This window comes from Rhincodon typus, chromosome 8 (assembly GCF_021869965.1).
Source record: "Rhincodon typus isolate 14 chromosome 8, sRhiTyp1.1, whole genome shotgun sequence".
NCBI classification, from domain to species: Eukaryota; Metazoa; Chordata; class Chondrichthyes; order Orectolobiformes; family Rhincodontidae; genus Rhincodon; species Rhincodon typus.
This window is the reverse complement of record NC_063339.1, coordinates 73771361-73789852: the sequence shown is the minus strand read 5'-3', so window position 1 is coordinate 73789852 and position 18492 is coordinate 73771361. Positions and strand designations below refer to the sequence as shown.

Genomic DNA, 18492 nt, shown 5'->3' with positions numbered 1-18492 from the left:
AGCGTATGTAGAAACCAATGGATTAGTTCTAATGGCTGTTACAGGGTCCTGGGGTGGGAATTGCAGTTATGACTCAGGAGCCAGACTGCTGGTTCAATTCCAGATTCTAGAAATATAGAATCTGTAGAATGTAGAAGCAGGCTTAGACCATTTGGCCATTCAAGCCTGCTCTGCCATCAATATGATTATCCAACTCATTACTCTGCTCCCATTTTCTTCCCATATCCTTGGATCCCTTTATTCCTAAGAACTACATATTTCTTCCAGGCACCTTCCCATGGATTTTTTTTTTTTAAAAGAGCTAAGTAAGTTCGTGGCTGAGGACTGGACTATGGGCTACGTTGTGTACTGCTCCCTTCCTCATTAGAGCTGAAACGAGCTGATGTGAGCAGTTTCTTATACCCCTTTCAGGAATTCCTCCGTCTTTGCTTTTAACACTCTTTTCCAGTCTCTGTTAGCATAATTAAAGTTTTCTGTTGTCAATAGTTTAGTTCATGCACTTTGCCATTATTTGCCTGCAAATTTGCTCCTCTGTTCTTCTTCCCACTGTTTGGTGGCTGGAGATGCATAGCCAGTACTGTAGTACTCTTCTATCGATATTTAAATTGACAAATGATATAAATACAATAACAAAATTTATTTGAAAATTTTTTTGATTTGTTATTTTTCCTTTCTCATATAATTTCTTTTATCAGTACTGCCAAACCACCTCTTTTTTCCCCCCTTCTTTATCTTTTCTGAGTAACTTGTAGTCAGCATGGTATTCTCAGTCTTGTCCTGCTTTGTGTCAAGTCTCTGATATTGCCACTAAATTATTGTCCCATATGGCTGCAGTTTACCAACCTTATGTACCATGCTTAGTCAATTTGCACACTTGTAATCCAAGGTCATATTAAGCTGCCTCTTACTAATAAACTATTCTTTCCTCTTCCTGCTGCTAGTCTCTCCCAATTTTGTGTGAGACTATTTTGCCCCCTTAGTGTCTACTTCATTAGCTGCAATCCTGACATCCTAAGACCAAAAATAAAATCTTCCTTTTATTTTCTTGCGTCATTATGTGTCATGCTTAATAACAGCTAGTTAGTGACATGTGTGGCAGTTGTGTTAGGTGTAGTTTTCAGACAGTTTTGTCATCCCAGGACAACCAGGATGAACTTTGGGATTGCCAAGATGCATTTCCTTTGGGCTCCTTGTTCATCTTAATCGTCTGGGCGGAATGTTCACCTGGAGGTCTGAGCTTCTATATCATCAAGTACTTGCAGTCTATTTGTGAGGAATAGTAGTTTCAAGCTGGTAATGCTAAACACAGATTTATATGTAGACCAGAGAATCTAATGTAGGGAGTGCCTGCACAACAGCTGGCACAGTGCATGGGAGGAGAGGGGCACAGTTGTGCAGCAGTGATGAGCAGAGTTTATAACCATGTGGAGGAGAGGTACGCATGCATACTGTACACTCTTATGAGATTATTGCTGAATCTCTGCAGAAGATGATATTCCACTGAAGCCTGAGAAAGGATGGGTCCACATGGATGTCCCAGAGTATGAGAAGCTGGAGTGGATGAAAGATCTGCCCAAACCCAGGCGATGGAAAACTAACGAGGTGAGCAATGGTAGCGTGTGAACGTTCTGTATGGCAGCTAAGTCAGAGATTGTGGGGCCAGGTGACCCTGTCACTGAGCTGTGAAAGTGGCAGAGCAGGGAGGGCCTGAGTGGCTGTGTGACAGAGCAGGGAGGGACCATGCCTCTGTGTGAACAAGTCACAGAAACGTGATGGACAGTGAGACTGAGTGCTTTGGGTCCCGCAGAGAAGTTGAAAGCACTGAGATGGAGTGGGCTTATTGAGGATCACTCTGAGTTTGAGTTGTGTAGAGTTTGAAATGCGAATGAAAAGCCTCCATTATCAAACATTAGAAGCTGTGATCCCTGCAAGTATGAATCCACAGTACTCTAACCTGCATTAGGAACAGAAATCTATTCTGTTTTCCCTTGGAAGTGTTATTATTTAACATCTCTCTTTTCATATTCAGGAGATGCAAGCAAGGTTCAGTTTCCTTGGTGACTTAATACCTCCAGGTGTCGATGTTCCAACTCACTTGGGACTCCACCACCATGGAGAGCAGCCTGAGGTAAGACCCTATTACATTGTATCACAGTCTAATACTTTGAACCACCTGTTCCACGTTTGTTCAAGTGAGGGCTGCAATATAAATAGTTGTAAGTTATCTTGCAGTCCGACGGAGCCCTAATTCACAATTTCTTGTCACAGTGTCTGCATTTTGGGAAGGATGTATTAGTCTTTGAGGGGTTGTACTAAAAGAGCTAAATAATGAGGACATTACGTGGACTAGATTGTATTTCCCTGAGTCAAGAAAATGAAAGGGTGACCTAATTGAGGTGGCTAAGATGGTTAAAGGATTTGTTAGGTTGGGTAGAGAGAAGTGATTCTGTCTGGATATGTTCTGGGGAAGGGTCACCGGACCCAAAACATTAACTCTGATTTTTCTTCACAGATGCTGCCAGACCTGCTGAGCTTTTCCAGCAACTTCAGCCGTAAAATTAGGCTGTTTAGGCTGATGCTAGGAAACACTTTTTCACGCAAGAGGGTGATGGAAGTCAGGAGTGCTTCCCTCTCCCTCAAGAGGTCTGCTGATGCTGAAGGGGGTTCAACTGAAAATTTCAAAGCTGCGATCAATAGGGTTTTTGATGGGCATTTTGATGAGGTTGATATAGATCAGCCTTTTGTGGCCTTTACAAATTTCAGCATATTTCCTGAAATGTCAGAACAACCCGAGTAACGGATGTAAAGTTGAAATATGGGTGCTCACTTTAACACTGCTATGGACCCTCTGGTTAGTTGAATTCTGAAGGTGACCTCAGGCTGATGAATGGGCAGTCTCTGATCTTTGAATGCCCATCATGTCTGCTCTGGCTCTTTGAATCAGCTATTCGATTGGCCCCACAACCCTGCTCTTTCTCTGCAGCAGTGACAGTTTCTCCTTTTCAAGTATTTATCCAATTTCCTTGGGATAATTACTTTAAGCAGTGCATGCCAAATCATAATGACTTCTATCAACCACTTACCTGCATGACTGGAGTCACATGTAAACCAGGCTGGATAATGACTAATGTTAGGGGCAGGGGTGAGATGGTATAATGACTCCTCCTTTACCTTCCGTATCCCTTGACTCACCACACAAAGCTTTAAAGAATTGTTTTAACCTCTGAGTGCTGAGACTCTGGAGCATAGACACAAGACAGTTTCTCTTTTAGGATTAACAAAATGAAAGATAAATTCATTCTCACTCTGGCTCGCACATAAGACACACACGAGACAAAAGATATGGCATGCACTTAAAGTTTTAAGGAGTCCAAAGAATTACTATTCCATGACCTTTTAAGATGGTAACTGGAAATAATCCAGGCTCGATATTTTATTTTGGCTAACTGTGGAAAATAGACAATAGGTTTCTGCAGCTAAGTTCACACTGGCTTGTTCCTTGCAGTAAGAAGTATCTGGTTTTGCTAGATTCAAAGCCCTAGTTGAATCCCTGTTGTGAAGATAAGGCTTAGTTCTGCAAATCCACAGGTAGCAGGATAGTCCCACTTATTTATCCATCAAGGATTCCAGATAAGGTCCTTCTTTTGCTGGATGGCATCATTTCTCCCTGTGGCTTTGTTTTTGCTCCGTCTGACTGACATTATGTTGTTGCTCAAGATGGATGTTGTTAAATGTTTCTCTGTCTGGTGACTGTATTATTGGTGTTCCCATTTGCCCTACAAATGGTCTCTGATGATATTAGCTTTGGCAGGCAGTGGGGTTTAGACCTTGGCCATTTTGCAACTCTTTGTAAAGTTTTATTAAGTCTATGCTGTTGTTGTACGTAGATTTCTGCAGAGATTTAGACGAAAGTAGCTGTTAAATCCACATACAGAACTGTTGTGTTTTTAATGTCTTCTCAGGAGTGTTCCAAAAAGGTCATTAACATCCCTGTCCAAATAAGCAGGTTACTTCTAGCCTCCAGCAGTTTCACTTATATTTGCAGGAAAGAAAGGTAGTCATCTGACCCCCATTTGATTCCATCTTGTAGGTTGCCCATTCTCTGTGTTGTAATTTTCAAACAAAAATAAGCTTTATTTTAAATACGTTTGTGGGTATGCCTGCATGGGTATCCTTCCCGACAGGGCGTTGGTCAAGTATATGGGTATTTAATGGGTGTACCTCCTCATTGTCACAGAGACAAGGTCCCTGTCAAATTAAAGGGCATTTGCTGTCTCTCAAAGCCGGAGGACCAATCACAGACTTTCCAACTCAAGACAAGTGGCGAGTATTTAACCACAAAGGTGATTCAACTGAAGGCATGCTCTCACCAACTTTGCTAAAACTTCAATTTAAAAATGGGTCTGAAGTATGGCCACTATTGCGGCAGTGAAGGTGAGAGAGACCTTTTACAGACTGGCTGCTTATCCATTCAGGCAGACAAGCAAGATCTCTGGTCCTGCCTAGAGCACTGCTCCCTGGCCTGGCTTTCCTTTTGGTTTCCATTTTAATTGGGCTTAAAGAAGCTCTGAACCTGTAAAACTGGAAACCCACAAGAGGGACAGGAAACCGTGTTGGTCCTAATGCCCTCCTGCTCAAAAATGGCTGCACTAGGGGTGGCACTGAGAAACTGCTAATTTCATGCCTCATATGTCACCATTCCTGGTGTGGCCTCACCCGACATTCAGTGTTAATACTATGTGATGAAGAGTGGTGAGTTATTTTCCATGTTCTGGTTGATATTTATCCCTCAACCAACATAACTAACACAGATTTTCTGGTCATTATCAGATTGCAGCTTATGGGAGCTTGTTGGGCGTAAATTGACTGCCACATTTCCTACTTTCTGAACAGTGGCTGCACTTCCGAAGCACCTTGCTGGCTGTAAAATGTTTTAAACCAGTTCTGACACAGGGACTCAATGTTAGCTCTGTTTCTTCCTGCACAGATGCTGCTAGACCTGCTGAGTTTCTCCAGCACTTTCTGTTTTTGTTTCAGATCTCCAGCACTTGCAGTACTTTGTTTTGTTGAACAAAAACAAAGTTGTTGGAAAAGCTCAGCAGGTCTGGCAGCATCTGTGAAGGAAAAAACAGAGTTAATGTTTCGCGTCTGGTGACCCTTCCTTGGAACATAATAAAACTAAAGGGCGTTTATGTTTTATTATGGGCATTATGTTTTATTATGTTTATGTTTTATTATGCCTTCTTTCTGTGCCATTTTGGCGGTTCAAAGCTGTTGCTCATCACCAAACTGGCGAACTGTTTGCTTGAAAACAAATCTTGTGTTTCTTTTTCAGCAAGCTGGGTATTCACTGCAAGAACTCTTCCACTTAGCTCGCAGTCAAGTCATTCAGCAACGAACCCTGGCACTTCAGACCCTGGCACGAATTATTCAAAAGGTGAGCTGGGTCTCTGGATTAAAACCACTAGGCCATCACTTCCCCTAATGATCAGTATCTTATTGAATGGAGAGACAGGCCCAAGGTGTTGTAATGCCATTTTTGATGTTCTTAACACTGTGGGAGGTACAGAAAACTTCAATCATTTACGTGCCTTTACTTCAGTCAGTCAAACGGTTTTAATCCAGAGACCCAGGTAATGTCCTGGGGATCTGTGTTCAAATCCTGCCATGGCAAACGGTGGAATTTGAATTCAATTTTAAAAAATCTGGAATTTAAGAGTCTAATGATGACCATGAATCCATTGTTAACCGTCAGGAAAAAAAAGACATCTGTCCTTTAGGGAAGGAAACTGCCATCCTTACCTGGTCTGGCCTACATGTGACTCCAGACCCATAGCAATGGGTTGACTCTTAACTGCCCTCTGGGTAATTAAGGGTGGGCAATAAATGCTGGTCTAGCCAGCGATGCCCTCATTCCATGAATGAATAATAAACAAAAATCTACTTCGACTCCACATATCTACTTAACCCTCATATTCCTTGATTCACTTAGTTCCCAAAATCATTCAATCTCTGTATTAAACATTGACTAACATGCAGTTCTGTCTGATGTAGAGAATTTAAAAGGTTACAACCTTCAAAGTGCAGACATTTTTCCTCGTCTCCGTTTTAAATGGCTTACCTTTTATATTTGAGATTATGACCTTTAGTTCTAAAGTACTCTGTTAAGCTCTTTCCAAATCTTACATGATTCAAAGCAATTACCTGACAGTTTTAGAACTTGTAGAGAGTGTAAGCCTAATTTTCTTGTAGGAAAACTGTCTGGAATCAATTTGATGAATATTTATTGCACTGTTTTGAGGCAAGTACATTCTTCCTTGGGTATGAAGAGCATAACTGTGCACAGTGTTCCAGGTATGGTCTTATTAACACCCTGTACAGTTGCAACAAGACTTCCTTCACTCTTGAACTCCAACCCCCTTGTATGTTAAATTCTTGGCATTCATGTACAGGGAAATCCCTCTGAGTCTCAACATGTACTTTCTCTCACCTTTTAACAGAAACATTTTAATTTTTATTTTATAGAAGAAAAACTGAAAGAACTTTGGATGCCGAAAATCAGAAGCAAAAACAGAAATGGCTGGAAAAGCTCAGCAGAACTGGCAGGATCTGTGGGGAGAAATCAGAGTTAACATTTTGGATCCAGTGTCTCTTCCTCAGAACATGCCAGATGTGCTGAGCTTTTCCAGCCATTTCTGTTTTTGCTTCTTATTTTTCCTATTGAAATGGATAAATTCAAATTTCCTGACATCTTATTCCCACCAGTGCCTTCTAGCACAATGGTTTAAAAAGTATATGTCACCTTGGTATGCCTTTGTTTCCTCTTGACAACTTAATTTCCCAACTAGTTTTGTACTGTCAGTAGACTTGGATTATTCCACGGTTTCCTTGTCTGAGCCATTGATATATATTGATATAGCTGTGACCAAGCATTGATCCTTGTAGCTTTCCACTCATTATGCCTGTTATTCAAAAAATTACCTTTTCATTTCTACTCTGTTTTCTGTTTGGTAACCAATTCTTGATGCATTTAATATATTATCCAATACATGAGATCGGAGTTGGTCAAATGAATTGATTGCTTGGGCCCGCGCAGAACAAGCAGGTATGTAGTGGTAAAGGGAGCATTTTTGTGTGTGAGAGGGGAATGCATATGCTGTGTGTGTGTGTGTGTGTGTGTGTGTGAGAGAATGTGTGTGTAGAAGGAGGATGTACATTGGGGAGAGCGCGAGTGAAAGAGAGCTTGTGTGTGAGAGTGAGAGAGGTTGCTGCATGAGGTTGAGAAGGTGCTCCATGTATAGGATAGTTTGCGCATGCGCACGCATGAGAGGGGGGTTCAGTTGTGGGAGAGAGAGGCTGTGCAATCACATGGATTACAGAGGGAGAGTAAGTTAGGGTGTGTGCACGTGTGGAGGTGATGTCAGTCACTGAGCAGGTGAGGAATATGAAGAAAAGGTAAGGTAAGGTGTGCCCATGCTTGGGAAGGGGAGGGCATGTGTACATATGGGAACATGAGAGGGTGGACGTGCGTTAGGGACAGGAAGGAGGTGTGTAGAGGGAGAGGAAAGGTGCATGCATTGAAGGTGCGGGGTGGAGAGGGAGGGCATGCATCAGTGTGGGGGTGGAGAGGGATGGAATGCATGCACGAGGGATGAGAAATTATCTGAGAAAGAGGTAGGGAGTTTGCATGTGTACTTACAGGTGTAGGAGGAGGGTGAACGGTGTGAGAGAGGTTTGCACCCTGCGTGACAGTGAGTGAATTTCCCTGTGTCAGAGAGAGGAGGGCATGCGCTTGTGTGAGGCAATGGCATGTGCATTGGAGAAGGAAGATGTAGGAGAGATGAGGAGACATGTTCAGAATGAGGGGCAGTGGAGGGTGCCATGCATATGTGGGAGAAAGAGAATGTAGGAGGGAAGAAGCATGCAGAAGAAGTTAAAACACATGTGCTGTCAAAGGTAGGGAGGGTGAGATCACTAGAGGAAAGGAGGGCGTGTTGCCCATGAGAGAGGTGACGGAGAGTGGTGTCACAGGAACGAGGCGGACGGTCTGTGGAGCCACGTGGGGAGGGACATGTATGGCATGCATCTCGGAGAAGAGACTGGGAGGTGGCTTAGAGGGTGTGTGAATTTTTAGAGACTGGGATGTTGTGCATGCGGGGGGGGGGGGGGGGAAGGTGTCTGGTGTAGAGGGGAGGAAAGGCATGTGAGTTAGTGCATGGGCAAGAGGGAGGGCATGTGCGCATATATGAGAAGGAAGGAACAGGACAGTGTACATGTGTGTTAAAGGGAGAGGAAGGGTGCGTATGCGTGTAGGTGGGGAGAGCGACGGTGTCCTAATCACAAGGACACAGATCTTCATTTGAAGTTGATGTGGAATTGGGGGCTGAGCAAGATTTGTGAATGGGCTGAAGTGAACTGAAATGAGGCCACCTGGGAGAAAGAGTGTTGGAATAGTACAATGGAAAATTGGCAAAATAAACAGGTGAGGGTTTCAGTGGCAGATGAGCTGATTTCAGGTGAAGAGAGAGGTGAGGTTATGGAAGTGAAGGTCGGTGAACTTAGTAATGAGGTGGACATGTTTAGATGCTTGGTTTGGGGTTAAATAGGATGACAACATATAAACGGCTGCACAGATTGTAAATAGTTCAGCCTCGGAGAATGGGCTCGGAGGGGAATGGCATTTCTGGCGAGAAACAACATCTTTGGGAGGAAGCTTTGGTCTTACCAATATTCCAGGAGGAATTTGACGCTCATCAACCTCTGGTGAAGATATATGCTGTGTACAATGGACAGAGGAAAGCAATGCCACAACCAGATGTGCTACAGTAAGCACTGTTTGTCAGTGATATCCATATCTTGTGAATAAATAGAAAGAAAATGTGTTAGTTTGGACCAGAAATCTAACAGCAAAGAAGTATCAGAATCATCCGTTTGGCTGGGAAAAGCTAGAGTCAGCTGTCTGTCAGTATTTGTGAAAGCTGACTGTGCCTGATTGTGCTAGGATGGAAGCTCCATGTAAATCAGGAAAAGAATCGGGTCAATGCTTGGGAGTTCCAGATCTGATTGTGCAAGACTGGGAAGAGAAGCATTGCTGGAAATTCTGACTTGCAATCAGAGGGGAAAGAATGGAGCCAATGACTCAGCTGGACAACAGAGCCATTAGTGGTAAACAGCACAGAAATAGGCCCTTCGGCCCAACTCATCCATGCCTACCAGGTTTCCTAAACTGAACTAGTCCCATTTGCCTGCATTTGGCCCATGTCCCTCTAAATCTTTCCTATCCATGTACCCATCCAAATGTCTTTTAAATATTGGAATTGTTCCCACCTTTATTACTTCCTCTGATAGCTCATTCAATATACGCACTACCCTCTTGTGTGAAAAGTTCCTTCTCAGGTCCCTTTTAAATCTTTCCTCTTTCACTTTAAATCTACCCCTCTGGTTTTGGACTCCCCTACCCTGGGGAAAAGACCCTAGCAATTCACCTTATCTATGCCCCTCATGATTTTATAAACATCTATAAAGTCACCCCTCAGCCTCCTTTGCTCCAGGTGAAAAAAGTCCCAGCCTATCCACCCTCTCCTTATAACTCAAACTCAGAAAGGCATTGGAGAAGGATCTTGTGGTTGACCATGCCAAGATCTACATGCAAGTCAAAGGTGCAGGAGCTGAAACCCGGGGAGGACATGAGGGGCAATAGGAGAGGAACAAGACAAGGACAAGATTTGGGGATATAACAGGATCGGCAGGATAAAGTTCACCTTTGCGGAAAAGCAGCAGAAGGTGGTGAATTCAGGATTGGAATGACTGTCTGTGAAGCATGCCTGACTCCATTATTCAGTTATTCCACTTACTATTTTAATGAGATTCATAGAAAATATCATTGTTGCCATGGTTACAGTGCAACTTGCCAATAAAATTTCAAAGCAGCTGCATAATTTGATCAAATGTGTCAAAGCAAACAGATTTTTTTGTGATTTACCAAAATAGAAGTGTTTCCTGCAGCAGAATTTTAATTCCCCTCTTTCACAAGGCATGGCTAGGACTGTTTATGTCCTTGAGGTGATGAACAAGCTGCTCACAAGGTTTGGGACCCCTTGCACCTTCACTGCTTTTCCTTCTCTTCCACATCCTAATGTGAGGGTCTTTACACTGTAAACACTTGGTGCTTTCCCCTTCTTCTGATGTTCAGGACTGAACATACGTTTATTCTCTATCTCACTTTCCAGCTTGCTACTTACTGTCATGCACTCACTCATTTTCTTAGACAAAGTCTTTTACTCTCTAATGTACACATCTCTTTCTCTTAATTTCTCTTTTGCTCTTTCCTCTCTCTCACAAACAATGTAACCCTGTTCCTCTCTTTTTTTCTCCAAGCTCACTCGTGTGCTTTCTTCTGTTCCCGCACACTCCTTTATTATCTCTCTTGCTCCCTCATTCGCTCATCTAGTTGCTGCCTCATAGTTTTTCTGTTGCATTCTGCACACTGTCGGGTGCCATCTTAACTGAGAGATGTTTCAGTGGCTGTGATAAGACAAAGCCAGACTGATCATCTCAAAGCATTTTGACCTTCGAGTGCATCAACCTGTTATGTAAGTATCGCAACACTCAATTTAGACATGGCATGATCTTGTAGATATCAACTTGTGGAGAATGCGGTGGTGCAGACTTTAGGCAAAGATTGTATTCTGGTCCATCTTGATGATTCATTATCAAGGAGCACACAGATGCATATGGTTGCAGTTCACACCTGAAAAGTGGTTACATGACAAGGTACTATGGGGTCCATACCATAACCAGTGTTTTAGGAGATGAGACAACCAAATTGAAAAGGGTGACTTCAAAGGAAGTTGAATGAGTACCTCTTGTTGGTTATGAGTTGTGTGGTGCCCTTATATTGGGTTTTTGTTTTGCTTCTTTACCAGGCAAAAGCTGGTGATTTTTCCTCATTGCTTAAGTACAGTATCTTACGAATGCTCCTGGATGCTGGTCTCCTGTTTCTCCTACGGTTCTCGCTGGATGACAGTGTGGAAAATGTGATCGCTGCCTGTGTCCAGGCCCTGAAAGCACTTCTAGTCTCCCCGTTCGATGAGGTAAGAATCCTGACCCTTAAAGTATGTTTGGTGTTCGAGAACTCGATTTGTGCACCTTGACCCTGGGACATCTTTGTACAGCTATAGCTTGGTGTAGCTTCAACCAGTCAGTGGGAGTAGAACTAAGTGAAGGATAATTGATATTCAGACCATGCCTAGTCTTTCACTGCCCTGTGTGACTGCATGATTACAGGGTGCTGTCCAGACTTCTGCTATCTTGTATTGAGGTTCACTCTGTTTACTCAGACAAACAAACCTGCTCAGACATTTCAAATCAATTCCCCAGGAACTGACCTATGTAAATATTACTCCTGCAGTCACTGACCCTTTGGGATATTGCTCCCAAAGTCACCGACCCTCTCAGAAACCACTGCCATGGTCACTGATGCTGTCCAATCCTCCTACATAAATTGTAGGTCTGTGACTTCTGGCATGGGGTTTGAAAGCTGAGGCTATTCCTCTGAAACCTTAATGCTGTCTTACCGAGCCTTTCTATGCTGGGTATATGCTTGTTTTGTTTCTGCTTCCTATCTACTAATTGCTTAAGTCTGCTCTCCGCCTGAGTGGTGCGGCTATTCATTGCGTTCAGAGACCTTCAAATGCAGAAAGGAGCTCCTGCAACTCCCCTTTCCTGCTCGCATTGAGTGTACCGAGGCCCCCCCGATGTTTTGCCTTGCTGTATCACATTCCCTTATGATCAGCGTGCAGCACTTCCATTGTGCAGTTAATGAGTTTTTCTCTGGTGGTTTGCTGAATCCCTCTGTCACACCTTCACAGCTCCAGGCTCTCTCAACATCAGCCACCTTTAACAGTGATGTGTGGGCCTGCAAATCTCCGGGCCTTGCTGTCCATCGTGCACTGCACCTGTCTGGAGAGGGGCTCCTAATCCATTGGTAATCTCCATTAACCTGAGTTTATGCCCCATCGGCTGGATGACTATTAAATTAGGCTCCAGTCTTCCAGGATTGTGATTTTTTTTTTCCATCGCACTGGGTTATTTATGAGCTTGGTGTTGTGAAAGCCATCAGGCATCTGGCTTTAAACTGTTTAAAAACTAGTTCTGTCTCTTTCAGCATTGTCCCTGAGGCACTGGAAGCAAGTGCAGTTTTCAGATCAAGAAACATGTGCAGTCAGGAGCTGGAAGAGAGATTACAGAAATACCAAAGTGTAACAGCGTAGAGGAAGCCATTCAGTCATTCATGTCTGCACTGGCTCTCCAGATAACCATTATGACTCAGTGCCATTCTCCTGCCATCTCCCCGTACCCGTGCAAGTTTATTCTATTTAAATAATCATCCAGTACCCTCTTGAATGCCTCAATTGAACTTGCTCCACCACCTCCAGGCAGTGCATTGCGGACCCAGCTGCTCGATGTGTGAAAGAATATTTTCTCATCTCACATTCGCTTCTTATTTTTGCGATTCAATTGAATCTGTGCCCTCTCATATTTGACCTTTTCACAAGTGGGAACAGTTTCTCCCTGTCCACTGTGTCCTGACTCCCTCTGGATTTTGGAAACTTCTGTCCCATTTGCTTCCTTCTCGTTGAGGAGAACATTGCTAAAATTAGATCTTCAAAGGGAGGTGGCTAGTAAGAAGAGGAGAGGAAGCTGTTGAGTGAGACTGGAGAGAAGGTTTAGAATGAGAGGTGCTGGAATGTTGGGAGGAAGACAGAGACAGAAAGAGAGGAAGGGGATGTAAAGAAGGAGACTTAGCTAAGAGAGGAATGGGATTAAAGGGACAATGGAGGTAGTTGGGATGGAAGGAGAGCAAAGGGACAGGAGGAGGAGCTAAGTATTGAGGAAGAGAACAGATTGGATGGACGGAGTTAAAGAAAGAAGTGGTGGAGGAGGAATGACCGGGAACAAAGGCAGAGAAATTAGATCAGTTTGGAGGTTAGCTTCAGAATTGGGAGTTGTAAGGGGAATGGTGAGCTTCAACTCCCTTCAAAAGAACTTGAAGTGTCGTCGTTAATATGTTTGAGTGTTTGTGAGAGGGGACCACACTAGTGATGTTGCTTAACTAGTATTTGCTTACCTCATCTTATCCCTTTAAACAGTCACTGTCAATCCATCTGCAGCACTCCGACAAGACTGGGCAGCTGATTTGGCCTTAAAATAAGATTGTGAAGCAATATGCATCACATGTTCTGTTCTCAGACCTGCAAAACATTTTTATTTTTTGCATCAATCGCAGTATGCGTGGGAAAGTTAAATAGTTGTGAAAACATTTGGTGCTGCAGAACAGAGATTGACCCAATTGCTGCCAGTAAACATGAGCCCCTTTCCCACAGGAATATCTCGACAGGACCTTCTGCTGGTACTTGGGAGCTTCTGTATTTCCCCTTCGACCTAACGAAGCGGAAGAGGATGATGAGGATGAGGAGGAGGAGGAGGAGCCGAAGTCAAAGGGAAATGAAAATTCCAAGTCTAAGGAGGATAAGAAAGCAGACCCAGATGTTGCTCGTGCTGACACTGTGAAAGTAATGCCTTTTAAACATCTTGCATTGCTTTACAGAGATATTTCAGATGGTACAGAATAATTCATTTAAAGCCATTAGATCGGGTCTTGACTCTTTTTTGCCTCCTTATTCATCCATATGTGGCAGCCATGCCCATTTACACTAGTGACCCATTTGCCACTCCATCATCCGTGCCCTGTGTCGTGTTGGATTGTGTGCAATCAACAGGGTTGTATTATAGAGCTTACAGAGGAAAAGAAACTCCCTTGAGGTTGTGGGAGCAGAGAGGCCTGTGAACAAACTGATTTTCTGCATAGATTGTAGGGAAAGGAATGTCTACTTGATCTTTTAACCAATTAATCGTGTGCTACAGGTCCAATCTTTTGGTTAATTCCTGGCCTTAGCTGCATTATGGGTTTGAATTATGTGGTTTACATGAGATTTGTTATTTGATAGTGTCTTTCACACCCTGGGGATATGCGAAAGATACTTAGAGCCAATTCAGTAGCTTTGAAGTGTGGACACTGTCGCCGTGTTAGAGGCACGACAGCAAATTTGCACAAGCCAGCTCCCACAAAAATCTTAACGCGGCAGGGTCAGGCAGCATCTGTGCATTGACCTGGGAAAAGTAGTTTAATGAATAACAGAATTGTTATGATGCAAAAGGAAGCCAACTGATCCATTGTAGTTGTATCAGCTGCCTGAACAAACAACAATTTTGTGCTATTCTCCTACCTTTACCCCATAATTCCTATATTTGAATAAGCATCCGATGCTCTCTTGAACGACCTAAGTGAACCTGCCTCCTCCACACTGCCAGGCAGTGCATTTTAAACTCCAACTACTTGCTGCAAGACATTACATTTGCTTCTTTTGAAAATTATTTTAAAATTTTTGTGCTTTCTCCAGAGATGCCACCGATCCTGCTGAGTGTTTCTAGAATTTCCAGTTATAATTTCAAAAACACACAACTGGAGAAGGAACTGTGAACACTGTTGGGAAGTTTGTAGATGACACAAGATAGGTAGAGGGACAGGTACCACCGAGGAAGTGGGGACGCTGCAAAGGACTTGGACAGCTAGGAGAGTGGTTGAAGAAGTGGCAGATGGAATACAATGTGGAAACGTGAGGCTGTGCACGGTAGGAAGAATAGAGACGTAGGCTATTTTCTAAATAAGGAAAGGTTTCAGACATCTGAATACAAAGGGACTTTAGGAGTCCTAGTTACAGCATTCTCTTGAGGTTAATACGTAGGTTCAGTTGGCAGTCAGGAAGGCAAATGCAATGATTGCAATTGTTTTAAGAATGCTAGAATACAAGAGCAGAGATGTATTACTGAGGCTGTATAAGGCTCTGGTCAGACACCAATTTGGAATATTTTGCCCCAAATCTGAGGAAGGATGTGCTGACCTTGGAGGGGGTCCAGGGGAGTTTCACAAGAATAGTCCTGGCGGGTGAAGGGCTTATAGTATGAGGAATAGTTGAGGACTCTGGGTCTGTACTCGATGAAGTTTAGAAGGATGAGGGGGACCTCATTGAAACTTACAGAATGCTGAGATGCTTAGATAGAATGAACATGGAGAAGATACTAGGACCCAAGGGCGCAGCCTCAGACTGAAGGGATGACCCTTTAGAAATGCGATGAGGAGGAATTTCTTCAGCCAGAGGGTGGTGAATATTTATTTATTTATTGATTGATTGATTGATTGATTGATTGATTGTGGAGCTCATTGCTGCAGAAGGCTGTGGAGACCAAGTCATTGGGCATCTTTTAAGACAGAGATGGATAGTTTATTGATTGGAAAGGAGAATAATGATTGTATGAAGCAGGAAAATGGGGTTGAGAAACTGATAAGCAAAGATCGAATGACTTAATTCTGCTCCCATACCTTACGATCTTATGGTCTAAAAGTCAGTTCTTAAACTGCACCAGTTTGCCAACTATGCTCAAAGTAGACTCTCGATTCTCTGATCTGCAACATTTCTCCGTTATTCTTTCCCCTGCATCAGGGTTTGTTGAAGATGAAAGTGCTTCACCGTTTACGTTATATCCTCGAGGTTGTTCGACCTATTCCCTCGGTCAGTCTTGATATATTGGAGATCTTGACTCGTATAGCAAGACACTCCTCTGAGGCTTGTAATGAGGTAAGCAATTTAGTGTCAGTAATTGTTATCGTTAGTCAACAGCTGTGCAAGTGATAATTTTGAAGCAAGAGTGTGCCTTTTGTAACGTCAAAACATCCCAAAGGATTTTAAAGCCAGTGAATTGCTTTTGAAGTATATTCCCTGTTGTAAAGTAGCAGTTGCAGCAGCCAATGTGTCCCTAACAAGCTCCCATCATCATAAAGGTCATCAATGACCCTAAAATGTATTTCAGTGATGCAGACTGAGATACCTGGAGAACTTCCCTGAAGTTCTTTGAAACTAGGTTCTGAAGTTACATGAGTCAGGGCACATGTTGGAAATTCAAGACCAGAGTGATCTCCTGAAATTTTGATCCCAAGCTCAGGCAAAGAGGAGCTTCCCAGATCTCCCTATCTCCTTTCTGACTCCTCTCCTCCCCAAGTTGGCCCGGAATTCTATCTAATTTCTCATGTCTCCCAGGAAATCTCATGGTTTGAATGTGAAAAGAGACATTTATGTTGTGACATGCACACAGTTTTCAAATTATGTAGGATGGGCTGCATTGATTAGGGTGGCTTTATTGTCTTTCTGTAAAAACTATTAAAAGGGTCCAAAGGTTGTTTATGGAAGATTGTTTCTTTAATCTCCGCCTGTCTGCCTTTCTTGTTCACCCAGATTCTGGGGTGCCCGAGGCTGCTAGACACTATCGTTTCGGAGTTTCTGCCGTCCACCTGGAAGATTCAGACTCCGAGAACAGGCGAGCCGATGACTAGTACCCACAGTGTGCCAGTTGCAGCTGCCATGAAACTTACCCGTGTCCTGGCATGTGCTGGAAGGAATATGTCAGCTGTTCTGGTGAGGGCCATCTTAGTTTGAGCCATTCGTTCTTTGCCACACCTCAACAGCAACTGAAGGGAATTATTGTGTGCTATCCCTTTAAGATTGTTTTTGTTTCGGTTGACTTTTTCAATGCTCATGTTTTTTTCCTCACATTTTCTTCATGCCTTTTAATGTGTCCCACTTTCAAGAGATGATGTCACTCTTTAATGACGGAACCAATAAGCATTGCTTCAATTAGGGTCAATAGCTGCTCATTTCATGTTATAACTGTTGTCTGTTTAAAAAAAAAACAATTCTAACCTTCATTTTAATTCTTGTGACATTATTAACTTTGTCCCCTTGCAACATTTCTTTGGCCAATCTGTCAGTATTTTACTTATCATTATACAGAATTATGAAGAACGTACAGGCCATTTGGCCCAACTGGTCTTTTGTACTATTTATTCTTTACACAAATTTGTATAATTCCAAGTCTGGGAGTACTTTATGGGGCAGTGTAGAATGAGCTTTAGGCTCAATTTCACCCAACTATCCTTCCCCTTGGAGTGTTCGAGCCAACTCTGGGGCGCCTTAGCAAAAAAATTGCTCTTTTTTCCAAGCATTGTTATTTCTGACTTCAGCTAACACACAGACTGTTCCCACAGTCAACATTAAAAACGATTGGGAAAAAAATAGTCCATTTAGAGAAGTAGTTCATTAGGGAACCAAATATAAACATTTGCAAGTTTGCTGATGATGTAGTGCTAGACAAAATTTTGAGTTGCATGGAGACGTCTTTTAGACAAGTTTAGTGAGTGGGCAAAACATGGCAGATGCAACACGAATATGGCTTAATGTGAAATTATACTCTTCAGTATGGAGAACAGAAAGGCAGTGTACTATTTAATTGGTGATATATTGGGAAGTGTGGATGAGCCAAGGGATCTGGGTGTCCTTGTACGCTGATCAATGAAAGTAGATAGGCAATTAGAAAAGCAGAATAGCTTTCATTGCAAGCGGATTTGAATTCAGAAGAAGGAATGTCTTACTGCAGTTATGTAGAGCTTTGGTAAGACCACACCTGGAGTATTATGTGCAGTTTTGGTCTCCTTGAGAAAGAATATACTTGTTGTAGAGGGAATGCAGCAGAGGTTTATAAGGCTGATACTGAGGTTGATGGGACTATCCTGTGAGAAGACATTAGTTTGGTTGGGCCTGTATTCACTCGAGTTTAGAAGGATGATTGGGCCTCTGATTGAGATATATGAATTCTAATAGGGCTTAATGGACTAGGTGCCGGGAGGATCTTTACCCTGATTGGGGAATGTAGAGCCAGGGACCATAATCTCAGGGTACAGGCTAGACCATTTAGAACTGAGATGAGAAAAAATTTCTTCACTCAAAGGATAGTGAGCCTGTGGAATTCTCTATCTCAGATGGCTGTTGAAGCCAAGTCACTGAATGTATTCAAGAAAGAGAGAAATGCATTTTTAGATAATAAAGGCATCAGGGGTATTATGAGAAAGCAAGAATATGTCTTTGAGATAGAGGATTGGCTGTGATCATATTAAATGGTGGAGCAGGCCTCCAAGGGCCAAATGGCCTACTTCTGCTCCTAGTTTTTATGGTTCACTAATGAGTGGTTTATAGTTGTGGGCTGCACACACTTGCTGTGTATAACTTGCTCAGATGTATGAATTACATTATGATAACGTATGAAGCAGCAGGCTGCTTAATAACCCATGTTTGGTGCTGTCATGTGTATCTTTATGCAGTTGAACAAACACAACATGAAGGAGCGAATTGGGAGGTTCGTAGCAGAGGATCCTTGTGATCTGCCACTGGAGCAACAAGAGGCCTTTGCGCTGAGCATTGAGGCCTTGCGCTTATGGGCTGTTGCAGCGAACTATGGACAAGCATGTGATCTGTACAAGTGAGTGTGAGGAGATAGGGATCAGATTGATGCTTTTATCTGAAAATGTGCTGAATGTATGTG

The 18492-nt window shown here is 42.9% G+C and overlaps 1 protein-coding gene across 5 annotated transcripts in view; it reads left to right on the top strand.

The window, feature by feature from the left end:
• The window catches only part of rpap1 (RNA polymerase II associated protein 1), a 90884-nt gene that overhangs the window by 35245 nt on the left and 37147 nt on the right, over positions 1–18492 (top strand). For all 5 annotated transcript variants that reach the window (XM_048600171.1, XM_048600173.1, XM_020511841.2 and 2 more), the window contains exons 8-15: positions 1487–1602; positions 2030–2128; positions 5336–5437; positions 10926–11093; positions 13386–13574; positions 15564–15698; positions 16353–16532; positions 18272–18429. In XM_048600171.1, coding sequence (XP_048456128.1) covers positions 1487–1602; positions 2030–2128; positions 5336–5437; positions 10926–11093; positions 13386–13574; positions 15564–15698; positions 16353–16532; positions 18272–18429 — 1147 coding nt within the window. The remainder of the gene's footprint in view (positions 1–1486; positions 1603–2029; positions 2129–5335; positions 5438–10925; positions 11094–13385; positions 13575–15563; positions 15699–16352; positions 16533–18271; positions 18430–18492) is intronic.